This window comes from Vanacampus margaritifer, chromosome 1, assembly GCF_051991255.1.
Source record: "Vanacampus margaritifer isolate UIUO_Vmar chromosome 1, RoL_Vmar_1.0, whole genome shotgun sequence".
Classification (NCBI taxonomy): Eukaryota; Metazoa; Chordata; class Actinopteri; order Syngnathiformes; family Syngnathidae; genus Vanacampus; species Vanacampus margaritifer.
Window position 1 is genome coordinate 51,632,302 of NC_135432.1, and position 16,212 is coordinate 51,648,513.

Here is a 16,212-nt window from a genome sequence, read left to right on the forward strand (position 1 = left end):
GATCTGTAGCTGTAAAAAAAATGTGTGCCTGTAAAAAAAAAATTGTATCTGTAATAAAAATTTGTACCTATAAAAAAAAAATGTGTATCTGTAAAAACAAATTTGTACCTGTAAAAGTCATGATTTGTACCTGTAAAAGTCGTGTAAATTTGTATCTGTAAAAGTTGTGATTTGTACTTGTAGAAATGACAACTTGTAGTCAAAGAAGTCGCCACTAGGTGTCACAAGTGTTTTTTTTCTGCTGCTTTCCAGTGACGTGAGTTTTGCACCAAATGTACCGCGACGTATGGGGCAAATTGATTTGTACTCGTAGAGAAGGGGGCGGGCTCTGGTGCAATGGATGGTTGTTTTGACCAATCAAGTGAGAAGGATTTGAGCGGACTGGAGCGCAAACTCATTGGTTTAGCGAACGACGGTGGCGGGACTCGCGGAAGGATACATCGTCGCCAACCACATACAATTAAGAAGACTACAGTCTCTTTTGGTTTCTGGTATTACAAGGTAAGTATTATGTTACTTCATCATTCTTTCAAATATTGTTGTTTAAACGCTGGTCATCCAACCTGTTTTTATGATTAGCATCACATATTTCGCTTTCTAGCTAGCTGGCATTTGATTTCATGCTAAAGCAGTCTAGTCGTTATCGTCATTTCTGGCGCAACGGACTTAATTGCATCTCATGCTTTGGAATACTGTGGCTATATGACAACAATGAACAACTAAACTACTTCATTATATGCCAAGAATGGTGCAGTGCGGTGCTCCCCTGTGTTGGTTAAAATTGTTATTTCTTGTATTAAGTTAGCTGACTAACAAACGAATTCATGTCGCTGACATATGCGCCATTGACAGGTACTGCAGGGAAGATGCACCGAATCGATGTTATGTATGTACACATTTGACTCCATAGTGCACTTTATCTTGTTTTGCCTTCTAGAAAAATGACCGATCAGAGCAACAGCTCTTCGCTGCAGCAGCAGGTGAGCGGAATATCGCTACTGTCTTGACATTAATGGTTTTTTTTTCAAGTGGGTGGTCGACATATAGTTCACCAGCGCTTCCTTGAGCGTCTCGTAGCTTTAACTCAGCGTCTGAGTTCTTTTCAGGTCTGCTTTGCATACATTATTCAGCACGCACACCATGGGCCTGGTGCGGTTCTTGTCAATTATATATATATACACACAATAGTTACATAACAACTAATGGACTAATGGGAGTTTCCATTTTTAATATTAATTGATCAGTTATGATGCCGTACTACTACTACTGTTACACTAAACAGTACAAGCATTTCGAATAAACCCAACCAACCTTAAAAAAAAAAAAAACTGGCCTTTTGTAAATAATTCAGGAAAATGAGACGTCATCCCTTGATTGTGTCATTTGACAAATACCTCAGGCGTAGGTGGTATCACTTTCTTAGATGTGGTAATCATGAGCCAGTGTAATTAAGTAGGGGTGTGAATTTCCTAGTACGTGGCGATTTGATCCGTATCATGATTCATAGGTCAAGATTCTATTCAATACCAATTAATCCTGATACAAATCTATAAGTTGTTTATTGCGTGTGTTTGTTTGTTTTTATCTCAAATTTAGAAAATACTCATCAGTAAACTTGTACGTGTACACTGTAAGATTAGTATGAACATTTATTTATTTACTAATACTAAACTTCAGGCTCATAACTGTGAGCCACTGTATTTAACAAACAATCTGTTGAAATCTGTTTGATGTTTGAACAGCATTGAAATAAAATATTAAGGCTTAATGTCCATTAATATAACATTATTCCATGTTTAACGTATGAACCCTAACCCTAAAGTAAGACGTTTGGTTGAATATCTCCATTAAAAAAATTGAGGTTTACGAATAGATTCGGCCGCATATCAAATTGATTCAAGAATTTTGCTGTGCGCTGTAATTTCGTGATATATTGCTGAATCTTTTTTTTTAACACCCATATAATTAAGTCATTAGTATCAAACACTTCACAAAAAAGAACAGACATACTGCAACAAAATATTTACTGTATATTAAATCTGAAATATGATATACTATCCAATATGATAAACAATGCAATATTAGTTAAGGATTATTTACAGTCCAGCTGGTTTTCAAACCTCAACATCAAGAAGCTATATGACTTCCTTAGAGGATCTATCGGCGGACCCGTTACTTAAGCTGACCCATGAAATCTTTTCAGTGGTCCATCCTTGTTCCAAGATGTGTCTTTAAAACAATTTACTCCCTCCTTAAAACGGCTGCATAAGAGCATCTTTTGAGTTGCTTCCAAAGATTTGAGGGAACACTTGAAGCTCCTAGTTGTATGTTTGAATTAAGACAATCGAGATGAGCCCTTTTGTGTGATTTGTAGTGCTGTAGTTGGTTGTTTCCCCCTCTTTTTTGGGAATGTCTTGTATTTGATCTATTAAACAATTATTTAATTAATGTATCTTTTCATTTTTCAGCTGTTCTTCACATGTGACAACACATCCTTTTAGTCACTCAAAAATCTCATGTTCCAGCTGTCTCTAATTGCTGTATGTAGCCTTCACATATCTCTATATTTTCAGAATACACAAAATGTGGAATCAGCAGTCCGTGTGCTGCTTGACTGCTTAAGTCATCAGCTTGGAAGCACCACAAGTTCTACACCTGTTGCTCAACCTACATCCCAGCGCACTGTTCAACCAGCAGCTATGACGCCTACCAGCAGTGTCATCGCCAGACCAGGCACAGTGCAGCAAGAGATGCAGAGGTAAGTGACCATTACAATGTGATAGCTTGTTTTTGAAAAATGGAAGCCAATATTACATTGGTTAACGATATTACGATTTTAGAATGAGAGTACTCATGTGTTATGTAGCTTTAAAAAACAACAACTTTGTACCATTGAATTAAAAAAATGCATTAAATATAATATATTTAGAATATATATTTGTCTTTGAGTCACCGACAGATCCTTGACAATTCAATGTTCACTAATTAAAAACTTTTTGTGCTTCATAGATGTTTCCCAGTGTTTGCTTCTCAAGGTCAGAAGCGCAAAAGAAGTTTGGCAAATCCTCTTAATGTTTCTGTCTGTAAGTTAATAGAACTGCAGTTCTGTCTGCTATCAACAAACATAGAAAAAACGCCAAAAGAGGAAACTTTTCTCTTGGAAGTGGGTCTTGGGAGGAGGACCATAAATATGGGTGACAATGCCGATCACGCGGAGGTAAGCCTAAAAGACAATTCTACACTTCAGTCTTGTATTGTTTTTTAATGTTTTGTTTACTTCTGTATATGTGTGTTTCCATTACCCTCAGATTTGCGCAAAATGCAAGTTGCGCAAAAGCAAACTGTTAATGGAAACACTGTAATTTCAAAAAATGCAAATATCGCACCAAAAAATTTACGCTCCCATTGTTTTTGAGACATGTCTAAATACAAGTATTTCGCAAAAGTGTAATGAAAATAGTGTTGCACGGGATACTGGTGCCAGTACCGTACCTTGATGTTTTGGTGTCAAAAACGGCTCAGTATAATTTTTTTCTTAGTACCGGTACTTAAAAAAAATAAATACGAGACAGCCCACCAACTCTGTTTTATATCTACCGGTATGTGGAAAAGGCCTTAAGTAAGCAACACGCCTCTTTCTGCGTGTGTGCGAGAGGGCGCAGGAAGATAGCTTCACGCACTGAAGCGCTCGCTGGACGTGCACTGCTCGTGGAGAAGCATGAAGCACTAATTAAGCTTATTAAGTGTAGTGCTCGCTGGACGTCCACGTAAGCTATGCAACAGCATTGGCATTGCCTACGCATGTTTTCAATAAGCACATGAAGAACACGTGTGGTTTTCAATTTTCAGTTTTAGAAACGTTTTGTGACAAGAGCAAATGTTTTTCGTGAAGAAGCAGCAGAAAAAGCAGCAATCATTCCTGCAGTGGACTTAGGGTGCGTTCAAAGAACAGGCACACAGTATGAAATCACAGTTTTGCATAGTAAAAGCTCAGTGAACAATTCCAATCTTGAACAAAGTCTGACGAGAAACCACATGTTGTTTCCCTCAGCAGGATACAGATTTCATTGTTAAGCTGTTGAGACCACAACATCAGCCTTCACACAATTAACACCCATGTGTGGATTGACCATTTGTATAAATTAGAGAGAAAATTGTAAAATAGAATGAATTGGTTCAATGCCAACTATGGTGCCATAATGATTGTCTCATTTGCTGTCCTAGGTTGTTTTGGACCTAATCAAATGGCCTGAGGAATCTGGGTTGGACGATGAAGATGGTTACTCCGTTGACTGTAGCTGTAGAATAATGGGGTACTTGCGTCAGTTAGTGAGGACAGGTAAATTACATGTTGATATTTGTACACATTTTGTAATGCATAAATGCAGATTTTCAAATGTGGTTGAAAATTAAAAGTTTGTTTTAACCATTTTTTCTTGTTTATGAACACAAGTTGTATTATGAGTATTAAGCATAAGCATACACATATTGCTACAAGGCAGAATTTTAATCAGTTATTTATAGGAACATCTGTGATTTGATTTTCTTAAATGATCATCCTCTAGCAGGGATCACTTTTTTCCCTGATGTTGCAGAACCCCTGTTTTTTTCACCCCCAAAAAATACATAAATAAAATAAAAACAATTATAAAAACTGTAATCTAATTGATTATTGTTACTTAATAGCATGCACAACTTAATTTCACTTTTTCTTCTTCTGTTTTTTTAGAGTCTCAAGAGAATCTTAAAAGGCTCCTTAAGTTCTGGGTGGGATGGGAGATACCCATGCCAGATATGAAAGTGGAGGTGGTGAGAGCGGAACATCCCACGTCTTCTACATGCTTCCAAAACTTAAAGTTGCCTGGCCACTACAGCCATTACACAGAATTCAGTGACCATTTAAAGAACTGCATAGCCACAACTGATACTGGTTTTGGTTTGGTATAGATCAAAATATTTATTTCATTACTTTAAATAATGTAGTTCTGATGTTTCGCTAGATAGGTTCTTATTACAGTTCATTGTCCATTTGTACGAAAAGACAATTCAAATAACTATCAACGTTTTAGTGTAGTTTTGTCATGTCTGGGAAGATCTGGCTTTGGTTGAGGGCCCTGAGTGGGTTCCCGCCCTTCCGTGGGTTAACCAATCTGGGCCCTCAGCCACTTGTGCCTGGCCCCAGGTGTGACTAGTCCCTAATTAGTGTGGGTGTATTTAATTCCCGGGTGGTGATCAGTCGGCGTGGGATCATTGCCGCTTGTCACGGTCACCCCCGGAGTTCTGTCTGTCATTTTGATTTTGTATCTTTTCAGTTCTTTGTTTATTTAATACTAACCAGTACCCTGGTTAGTGTTTGTGGTACAATAAAGTACGTCAGTCTAACCCGCACTCCTGCCGTGGTTCTCCTGCCTCCCTGCATTTTGGGTCCTCCACCTCACACGCCGACAGACACCACGCCGCTCCGTGACAAGTTTGCAGCACAATCAATGAACCAAATTGTTATGTCAATGTCAATAAAGAGTCTGCTTGCTGATTGAATAGTTTATTTTTAAATATACATTTACTGTAAATGAATGTGCTCCACTTTTAACAGGTTGTTTTCTTAAAGTGTAAGCAATTTAAAAAAAAATATACAAACTTAATATAGTACTAAATCATAAAATGTCATTTAGTGCAGGCAGTTTTAAACAAATAACAGCCCAGAAGCGCTTGGCTAGACCCTACACCAGAGGTGGGCATCGAGGGCCGGAGTCCTACAGGTTTTGTATGTTGCCTTTCTCCAACACAGCTGATATATGATCAGCTCATCAGCAATCTCTACCTAAGCCTGTAAACGATCGTGTTGATTGGAATCAGCTTGTGTTGGAACTGAGAAACCTCCAAAACCTACAGGACTCCGGCCCTCGAGGACCGAGATTGCCCACCGCTGCCCTACACATAGTTTATACTGTGCATGTAGTTCACTGCAGCCAAATAATGGTCTACTCCCATGCATGTAAAAGGTCCTGCTGGATCCACAGCAGCATGGAGTCCAGCCAGTTCTTGAGGTGTCAAAGGGCAGTCAGTTTCAGGCACATAGACACAAGAGTCGGTGTCGCTGGACACAAGGCCACTACTCTCCCAGTTTATCAGGGGGATGTTCAAATCCTGTAGTTGATATGAAATAAATAATCATTGTCTACTGTTTAAAGTAAGTTTTGCTTACCAATTTTTTAAAAGTACTTACAACATCATTAGACTCTTGTAAATTATAGTGCAGTCCCATGTGCCACAGTTGGTTCGGGGTACGATTTCCCTCGCTGCTCATGGGATGACTGTCCCAGCCATCTTTAAAAACATCAAGCTGGGCTTGTAAGCGAGGAATGAAGACATAATGGCAGCAGAAAAGGTGAACACTGCTGGACAGGTCCAGGAGATCTTCTTCCTCCATTTGGTGCAACACAGCATAGTAGAGGCAAGTGACTGCTGTGTAGACATCTCGCCAAAAACGTTCAATTCTGTAAAGTCAATGTAATTGTGCCCCCCCCCTTTTTTTTTTTTTAAATTAAAGAAGACATATAGATAACCTTTTAAACCATGTAAAAGAGTGAATCATATTTGGAAAAACAAGCAACTGGGTGCAACAATTAATCAACTACTTGGCTATCCAATTAATTATTTAATCATTTTTGAGAGCATGTTTGAATTGTTCCAAATCCTTTTCAATTTAAGCATTTCAATAGCAAATGTTTTTTTTCTATTATCAACAAAAAAAGTAGTTTAAAATGATAAATGCAGTTTCATAAATGAAACAAATATTCCATTAATTTCAATTAATGAGAAAGTAAGGGTGATTAAAAAAAGAACACAGCGGAATTCTTTACATTTATTATGTACATTATTACTATTTGTATGTGTTGGAATGTCACCTTTGAAAATTAGATGTTGCATCTCAAGGGGATATCCTTTAAAGCTACAAATCAAATGAAAATTAAAAATCATGCGATATTGCAAAAATGAAAAACAATGGAAAACTGTAGCTTGGACTTGTGTTGTAAATAGCTTCAAGTTTTTAGGTTTTACACGTGGCTAGTGTCTACCACTGGCAGTAAAGACAACCGTAAATTGCCAATGTTGATTGCAACTGTTACTCGGTCTTTCATGTAATTGATATTTGATGTAAGTGGTGTAACATAAACTTTGTCTTTAACATACCACCACAAGAAGAAAAAAATAAAATCACACACACTGAGGTTCTGCCAGGCCAATCACAGCCATCGACTGCTAAGTGAAGTTTTCATTCAGTTAAGCTCTTTTCTCTTTTTCAAATAAGCAAGATGTTGCCCGTGCTGCTGGTGGTGGCCACATTAACCACTTCAAAAACAAGAATAATTTGAACGTATTTACAACATGTGTCTAACCGGAAGTTTTCTGTGTTGTTATTATTTTTATTTAATATTGTGTATTGATTTTGGCGTATTCTTTTTTTTTTTTTACTCACCCTGTAAACTTACAAGGTTATGAATGTGGTAGTTCCATAAAAATGAAGTGTCTTCTAAAGTACCTCTGATTATGCACACTTTTCCTTGCAATGAAGCTGTTTCTGCCGATTCCTCTTGTGGAGAACATCAGCTGGGCTGCATCCACATTTTCCACCCCATGGTCACCACGAACCCTTGAGAAGAAAATGTAACAAAAATGAGAACTCCTATTAATTATGCATTACACTTCACTGAAACGAAAACCTTAAAACAAGTCAATGGTTAGAACAGGTAGACTGACATTATTAAGGGTAGGATAGGCTTGCTAGGTGATGATGTCTGACTAACCTTTGAGGTAAGCCATACTTCTCAACAGCTTCATTGAAGAAGGCAAGGGTTGTGGAGGCTCTGTTATTATTTGCAACAGCAAGATACATTATCTATGTGAGAAGAATATAATTGTCCCATTATGACTTCAAACAACTGTACTTTTTATTTTCAAATGATCAAAGTGGGTTAACAATAACAATATCAATTTTAAGTGTCAATTTCAAAGCTCTTAACAAATACAATTCCAATAACCCCTAACAGTCATGTAGTAGTTAAAACAGGATTATATTTAAAAAGGTAAAATGCAACAATAATACTCAATGCAATTGGTGTAATGGCACTAGTCTTTATAAAATGTCAAAAAAGAAAACATGTAAGCTAATTCTCAGACGAAGAGTGCCAGCGAAGTGTTAGCATAAAGTCACAGGTAACAGATGATGGAGTTTTGATTTGTTACTGTAAGTGCAATTAAAGCTTTACAACTAAAATGACTGTAAGTAAGAGTATTACAGTACTATTATGTTACCATTGAAGAAAATGAAACCGATTTCTGAGGTAGCCATCCTAAACTAGTGCTACAATCTGAAGGTCTTCAAAAACAAAAAAACTCTAATCACAATTTAAATACCTGATTCGATGACAAAAAGTTTAGACGTTTAAAGGGAATATTGAAGGAATTTATGATTACTATTTTAAGTGTAATCTTTGCGTGTTCAAAATCATTGTATCCGAGATCTGATGAACAAGTTTTCTTGCAAGAATTTATTTAGAGGCCTCTAAAGACACAGTCAGGACATCACATCTGAATCCAAGTGATGATCCCAAGTGTGTGACAATTTACAGAACATCGACTCATTTATACAAAAAGATAAAAGGTTCCTCCTCCCGGCTCTTGATTGAACAAAGGACTGACATGTCATCTCCTAGATTTGAACAAAGGTGTAAGGTTGATGGTAAACAGACATCTTTATACAGTTCCCCTTCTTGATTGGGGGACCAGAAGTAATCAAAATCTGACCCCAGACCTTCAGTCCCTAAATGTCAAGAAACTCTGACAACATCATGCACATTGCCCCTCCAACAGCATTTGAGGGTACAAAGATCAAATAAAGTTCACAAAATCACCATCCCACTGTATTCTTTTAAACACTCATGATTATATCACATTGATATGCCTATAAGTAAATTCAAAAACAGTAAAACATCAAATTGAAAATGTTAAATGTCTTCAATATCCAATTATTTATACCTTCCTTGAGAAACCATCGATTCCTCCAAATATCACCATATTGTACCTTCAATGACATTTGAGATAAAGAAAAACATTAGGTATTATGACTTTTTTGTACATAGTTAAGTCATGTACAGGTAATATGTTTTGATTTGAAAAACATAACCAACCTTATAAGTTTGTGGTTTGTGTCTATATGCATCAGCGATCATGGGCCTGGGACAGAGTATGTTCTGCGAACAACACACCTCAACGCTGACATTCTCAGCACAATTCCTGCTGTGTCAACCCTATGCATCGATTCACGAATCCTCTGCCACTGTACACGATGTCCCTGTGCCCGCAACAATCCCATCATTAATCTGTACCCAGCATGTGGGTTGCAGAGGTGTGTTTGTGACACCAGGTTGTCAAGCTCATCATTAGTCAGTTGACTGTACAAGGCCCTAACAGAAATACCCCAGCTGTTCATGTTTCTCTGCAGCGTCCACCTAGAAACTCCTAAAAGTCTGGCAATGTACGTTGCAGATAGCCCTATGCTGAGGAGCGCCGAAACATATTCCCTACATATTAAAATTTTTGGACAACCAGGTTTTGTTCTCCCCACAGGAACCGTTACATGAAGCTCCATTTCATCTTGGGCAGAGAGTAGACCATGCACATCAGTAAGGGCTTCATACACTTGCTGAGGGATCTGAATTTGGTTAGCTATTGCACTTAGTAAAACCATGTCCTGTGAAATTATAAATTGCAGATAGTCCAGGTCCAGAGGGGCACGCTCTGTCACGGCTTGAGAAGGGAGGACCCAGATGCAGTGAGGTAGGCGAGCCACGGCAGGGATGCGGATAACTAATTAATTTACCAACAAACGTAAACACAAAATCACGCACACAGGCGGACAAAAGTAAACACAAAATCACGCTCACAAGCGGATAACAAACAAAATCAAAATCACGCTCGGTGGCGGCAAAAAGGTAAGTCATGGGCAGCAGGAGAAATTCTTGTAGGAGCGAATCCAGTCGGGTCAGGAGAGTGGCGTCTCGGAGTAATCACCCGACACTCCTTGCTGTGTCCGTCAGGCTTTTATTCTGATTATTCTATTATTGATCAATGCTGCAAAACCAAAAGGACGATGACGTAGGTATGTCCAGTGACGTAACACCATGCTGAGAGGCCCCGGTGTAAAAAAAAAAACAAAAAACTTGGCCAGCCCCCCCAAAAAACTTTTTTACCCCCATCCACTGCCCACACACGAGCGCTCCCGCGCACACACGCACGCACGCACGCACGCACACACACGCACACACACGCACACACACGCACACGCACACACACACACACACACACACACACACACACACACACACACACACACACACACACACACACACACACACACACACACACACACACACACACACACACACACACACACACACACACACGTGCTTGCACACATTCTTTGGAGAGAAGTGCGACTTGTCACCAAGGACTTTTGCAGGGCCTCCAATTTTAATATTATGACATCTATATTGAACATTAAAAATATACCACAAAAATCTTCCAATAGATTATATTCTGTTTTAAACTGTTTTAACTTTTAAATCTGTTTAAACATGTGCAATTTGCCATAGATTTGAATCCCACTAAATAGACTTATAACAAAAATAATTTGTAGCTATAATCACTCATCACCTTTACGACGCTCCTATGTCTAAAGTAGCATTTGTCAGGAAAACACCTCTTTCCTTGTTTATTGTATCTGAAGAATGGTCCAGAGCGCCTGAGCCAAATGCGATATTAGCTTTTTGCTATTGGTGTCAAACTCATCCCATGAGGCTGCATAGGCGGCGGGGACACGTGGAAGCCGCCTTTTGACCGCCAGGAGAAGCGAGACATGGCTGGAGGGTCGCTTCTGCGATGGAGCTAGCTGCCGGCAAGCTACAGCTCGAGTCCAAGCGGAGCGGGACACTAGATTTTGTTAATGGCCTGGACTCAAAACACGTCTATCACATCTCTTCCAATAGTTTAACGTCATGTTTTTTTTTTGTGCTACAAGACGAGCAAAAAATCGTTGTGACTTTCGTCGTGATGGTCGTGAATCGTCCCAGACAATCAATCCAATCAACCCAATCGTTGAACGTGTCACGCACGTAAAGACACCTCAAAATCGTTCACGACATGCCCCGTTTTTCAGGGAGAAGTTTATTAGACACACACCCTATGGGCATCACGTTGGCCGATCAAGCTTGTTACCAGCGGTACAACGACAGGACCGCTGCGGGCCTCCACCAGAGTTTCCTCTGGGTTCTCCCTGCTCGGGCATGGTTCACCATCTTTTGAAACATTTTCCGGCCTTCTGCCATCCTATACCATTCATAATGGGTTAGTTATTGCCCCAAATGTCCCAGCCCACAGAGACGCCTCTGTGTCCATGCATTTTCCATGGGCAGGGGAGACTTTTAACATCCCGCTCCACGCCGGCGCAACATTTTCCGGCCGTCTGCCAAACCATCCCATTCGTAATGGGTTTGTTACTGCCCCAGTTCACTCAGCCCAGAGAGACGCCTCTGTGTCCGTGCACTTTCTGACACCTTCATCGGACACCTGTACCGCCACGCAACAGATCTCTTTTTCAGGGAGAGGTTTATTAGGCACACACCCTGTGGGCATCACGTTGGCCGATCAAGCTCGTTACCAGCGGTCCAACGACAGGACCGCTGCGGGCCTCGAACCAGAGTTTCCTCTGGGTTCGCCCTGCTCGGGCATAGTTCACCATCTTTTGCAATATTTTCCAGCCTTCTGCCATCCCATTCCATTCATAATCGGTTAGTTATTGGCCCAAATCTCCCAGCTTACAGAGACGCCTCTGTGTCCATGCATTTTCCATGGGCGGGGAGATTTTTAACGTCCCGCTCCACGCCGGCGCAACATTTTCCGGCTGTCTGCCAAACCATCCTATTCGTAATGGGTTTGTTACTGCCCCAGTTCACTCAGCCCACAAAGACGCCTCTCTGTCCGTGCACTTTCTGGCACCTTCATCGGACACCTGTACCGCCAAGCAACAGATCTCTTTTTCAGAGAGAGGTTTATTAGGCACACACTCTGTGGGCATCACGTTGGCCGATCAAGCTCGTTACCAGCAGTAAATGACAGGACCGCTGCGGGCCTCCACCAGAGTTTCCTCTGGGTTCGACCTGCTCGGGCATAGTTCACCATCTTTTGCAACATTTTCCGGCCTTCTGCCATCCCATCCCATTCATAATGGGTTAGTTATATCCCCAAATCTCCCAGCCCACAGAGACGCCTCTGTGTCCATGCATTTTCCATGGGCAGCGGAGACTTTTAACGTCCCGATCCATGCCGGCGCAACATTTTCCAGCCGTCTGCCAAACCATCCCATTCGTAATGGGTTTGTTACTGCCCCAGTTCACTCAGCCAACAGAGACGCCTCTGTGTCCGTGCACTTTCTGGCACCTTCATCGGACACCTGTACCGCCACGCAACACATCTCTTTTTCAGGGAGAGATTTTCTAGACACATACCCTGTGGGCATCACGTTGGCCGATCAAGCTCGTTACAAGCGGTACAACGACAAGACCGCTGCGGGCCTCCACCAGAGTTTCATCTGGGTTCGCCCTGCTCGGGCATAAGTTCACCATCTTTTGCAACATTTTCCGGCCTTCTGCCGTCCCATTCCATTCATAATGGGTTAGTTATTAGCCCAAATCTCCCATCCCACAGAGACGCCTCTGTGTCCGTGCACTTTCTGGCACCTTCATCGGACACCTGTACCGCCACGCAACAGATCTCTTTTTCAGGGAGAGGTTTATTAGGCACACACCCTGTGGGCATCACGTTGGCCGATCAAGCTCGTTACCAGCTGTACAACGACAGGACCGCTGCGGGCCTCCACCAGAGTTTCCTCTATGTTCGCCCTGCTCGGGCATAAGTTCACCATCTTTTGCAACATTTTCCGGCCTTCTGCCGTCCCATTCCATTCATAATGGGTTAGTTATTAGCCCAAATCTCTCAGCCCACAGAGACGCCTCTGTGTCCGTGCACTTTCTGACACCATCGGACACCTGTACCGCCACGCAACAGATCTCTTTTTCAGGGAGAAGTTTATTAGACACACAACCTGTGGGCATCACGTTAGCCGATCAAGCTCGTTACCAGCTGTACAACGACAGGACCGCTGCGGGCCTCCACCAGAGTTTCCTCTATGTTCGACCTGCTCGGGTATAGTTCACCATCTTTTGCAACATTTTCCGGCCTTCTGCCCTGCCATCCCATCCCATTCATAATGGGTTAGTTATTGCCCCAAATCTCCCAGCCCACAGAGACGCATCTGTGTCCATGCATTTTCCATGGGCAGGGGATACTTTTAACGTCCCCCTCCACGCCGGCGCAACATTTTCCGGCCATCTGCCAAACCATCCCATTCGTAATGGGTTTGTTATTGCCCCAGTTAACTCAGCCCACAGAGACGCCTCTGTGTCCGTGCACTTTCTGGCACCTTCATCGGACACCTGTACCGCCACGCAACAGATCTCTTTTTCAGGGAGAGGTTTATTAGACACACAGCCTGTGGGCATCACGTTGGCCGATCAAGCTCGTTACGAGCGGTACAACGACAGGACCGCTGCGGGCCTCCACCAGAGTTTCATCTGGGTTCGCCCTGCTCGGGCATACGTTCACCATCTTTTGCAACATTTTCCGGCCTTCTGCCGTCCCATCCCATTCATAATGGGTTAGTTATAGCCTCAAATCTCCCAGCCCACAGAGACGCCTCTGTGTCCATGCATTTTCCATGGGCGGGGAGACTTTTAACGTCCCGCTCCACGCCGGCGCAACATTTTCCGGCCGTCTGCCAAACCATCCATTTCGTATTAGGTTTGTTACTGCCCCAGTTCACTCAACACACAGTGACGCCTCTGTGTCCATGCATTTTCCATGGGCGGGGAGACTTTTAACGTCCCGCTCCACGATGGCGCAACATTTTCCGGCCGTCTGAAAAACCATCCCATTCGTAATGGGTTTGTTACTGTCCCAGTTCACTCAGCCCACAGAGACGCCTCTGTGTCCGTGCACTTTCCATGGGCGGGTAGACTTTTAACGTCCCGCTCCACGCCGGCGCAACATTTTCCGGCCGTCTGCCGAACCATCCCATTCGTATTAGGTTTGTTACTGCCCCAGTTCACTCAGCCCACAGAGACGCCTCTGTGTCCGTGAACTTTCTGACACCTTCATCGGACACCTGTACCGCCACGCAAAAGATCTCTTTTTCAGGGAGAAGTTTATTAGACACACACCCTGTGGGCATCTTGTTGGCCGATCAAGTTCGTTACCAGCGGTACAACGACAGGACCGCTGCGGGCCTCCACCAGAGTTTCCTCTGGGTTTGCCCTGCTCGGGCATAGTTCACCATCTTTTGGCAACATTTTCCGGCCTTCTGCCATCCCATCCCATTCATATTGGGTTAGTTATTGCCTCAAATTTCCCAGCCCACAGAGACGCCTCTGTGTCCATGCATTTTCCATGGGCGGGGAGACTTTTAACGACCCGCTCCACGCCGGCGCAACATTTTCCGGCCGTCTGCCAAACCATCCCATTCGTATTAGGTTTGTTACTGCCCCAGTTCACTCAGCCCACAGAGACGCCTCTGTGTCCATGCATTTTCCATGGGCAGGGAGACTTTTAACGTCCCGCTCCACGATGGCGCAACATTTTCCGGCCGTCTGCCAAACCATCCCATTCGTAATGGGTTTGTTACTGCCCCGGTTCACTCAGCCCACAGAGACGCCTCTGTGTCCGTGCACTTTCTGAAACCTTCATCAGACACCTGTAACGCCACGCAACAGATCTCTTTTTCAGGGAGAGGTTTATCAGACACACACCCCTGTGGGCATCACGTTGGCCGATCACGCTCGTTACCAGCGGTACAACGACAGGACCGCTGCGGGCCTCCACCAGAGTTTCATCTGGGTTCGCCCTGCTCGGGCATAAGTTCACCATCTTTTGCAACATTTTCCGGCCTTCTGCCGTCCAATCCCATTCATAATGGGTTAGTTATTAGCCCAAATCTTCCAGCCCACAGTGACGCCTCTGTGTCCATGCATTTTCCATGGACGGGGAGACTTTTAACGTCCCGCTCCACGATGGCGCAACATTTTCCGGCCGTCTGCCAAACCATCCCATTCGTAATGGGTTTGTTACTGCCCCAGTTCACTCAGCCCACAGAGACGCCTCTGTGTCCGTGCACTTTCCATGGGCGGGTAGACTTTTAACGTCCCGCTCCACGCCGGCGCAACATTTTCCGGGTGTCTGCCAAACCATCCCATTCGTATTAGTTTTGTTACTGCCCCAGTTCACTCAGCCCACAGAGACGCCTCTGTGTCCGTGAACTTTCTGACACCTTCATCGGACACCTGTACCACCACGCAACAGATCTCTTTTTCAGGGAGAGGTTTATCAGACACACACCCTGTGGGCATCACGTTGGCCGGTCAAGCTCTTTACCAGCGGTACTACGACACGACCGCTGCGGGCCTCCACCAGAGTTTCCTCTGGGTTCGCCCTGCTCGGGCATATGTTCACAATCTTTTGCAACATTTTCCGGCCATCTGCCATCCCATCCCATTCATAATGGGTTACTTATTGCCCCAAATCTCCCAGCTCACAGAGGCGCCTTTGTGTCCGTGCACTTTCTGACACCTTCATCGGACACCTGTACCGCCACGCAACAGATCTCTTTTTCAGGGAGAGGTTTACTAGACACACACCCTGTGGGCATCACGTTGGCCGATCAAGCTCGTTACCAGCGGTAAAACGACAGGACCGCTGCGGGCCTCCACCAGAGTTTCCTATGGGTTCGACCTGCTCGGGCATAGTTCACCATCTTTTGCAACATTTTCCGGCCTTCTGCCATCCCATCCCATTCATAATGGGTTAGTTATTGCCCCAAATCTCCCAGCCCGAAGAGACGCCTCTGTGTCCATGCATTTTCCATGGGTAGGGGAGACTTATAACGTCCCGCTCAACGCCGGCGCAACATTTTTTGTCCGTCTGCCAAACCATCCCATTCGTAATGGGTTTGTTACTGCCCCAGTTCACTCAGCCCACAGAGACGCCTCTGTATCCGTGCACTTTCTGAAACCTTCATCGGACACCTGTACCGCCACGCAACAG

General features: G+C 43.3%; 1 protein-coding gene and 1 long non-coding RNA gene across 8 annotated transcripts in view; one reads left to right on the forward strand and one right to left on the reverse strand.

The window, feature by feature from the left end:
* Positions 1-169: 169 nt before the first annotated feature.
* On the forward strand, positions 170-5,533 carry LOC144061067 (uncharacterized). Of its 2 annotated transcripts, XM_077581258.1 has the most exons (7): positions 170-501; positions 938-980; positions 2,469-2,758; positions 3,010-3,035; positions 3,129-3,217; positions 4,225-4,339; positions 4,730-5,533. In XM_077581258.1, exons 3-7 carry the CDS (start codon positions 2,517-2,519, stop codon positions 4,945-4,947), a joined length of 690 nt encoding a protein of 229 aa, XP_077437384.1. In that variant the 5' UTR covers positions 170-501; positions 938-980; positions 2,469-2,516; the 3' UTR covers positions 4,948-5,533. The 2 variants fall into 2 exon arrangements, with proteins under 2 accessions (XP_077437384.1, XP_077437298.1); XM_077581172.1 differs by having other exon boundaries at positions 2,574-2,758; positions 3,010-3,217.
* Positions 5,527-16,212, reverse strand: part of LOC144061167 (uncharacterized) — a 69,030-nt gene continuing 58,344 nt past the window's right edge. For 2 of the 6 annotated variants that reach the window (XR_013296131.1, XR_013296117.1), the window contains 3 exons: positions 7,809-7,900; positions 6,227-7,654; positions 5,527-6,147 (listed from right to left, as the gene is read on the reverse strand). This is a non-coding gene — a long non-coding RNA (uncharacterized LOC144061167). The remainder of the gene's footprint in view (positions 6,148-6,226; positions 7,655-7,808; positions 7,901-16,212) is intronic. The other 4 variants (XR_013296113.1, XR_013296126.1, XR_013296135.1 and 1 more) reach the window with 3 other exon arrangements.

Excerpts from the sequence above, each read along its gene's own strand:
- LOC144061067 (XM_077581172.1), top strand. The coding sequence starts at position 942 with ATGACCGATCAGAGCAACAGCTCTTCGCTGCAGCAGCAG. Across the intron at positions 2,759-3,009 it reads GTGCAGCAAGAGATGCAGAG|ATGTTTCCCAGTGTTTGCTT; the intron begins GTAAGTGACCAT and ends TGTGCTTCATAG. Across the intron at positions 3,218-4,224 it reads ACAATGCCGATCACGCGGAG|GTTGTTTTGGACCTAATCAA; the intron begins GTAAGCCTAAAA and ends TTGCTGTCCTAG.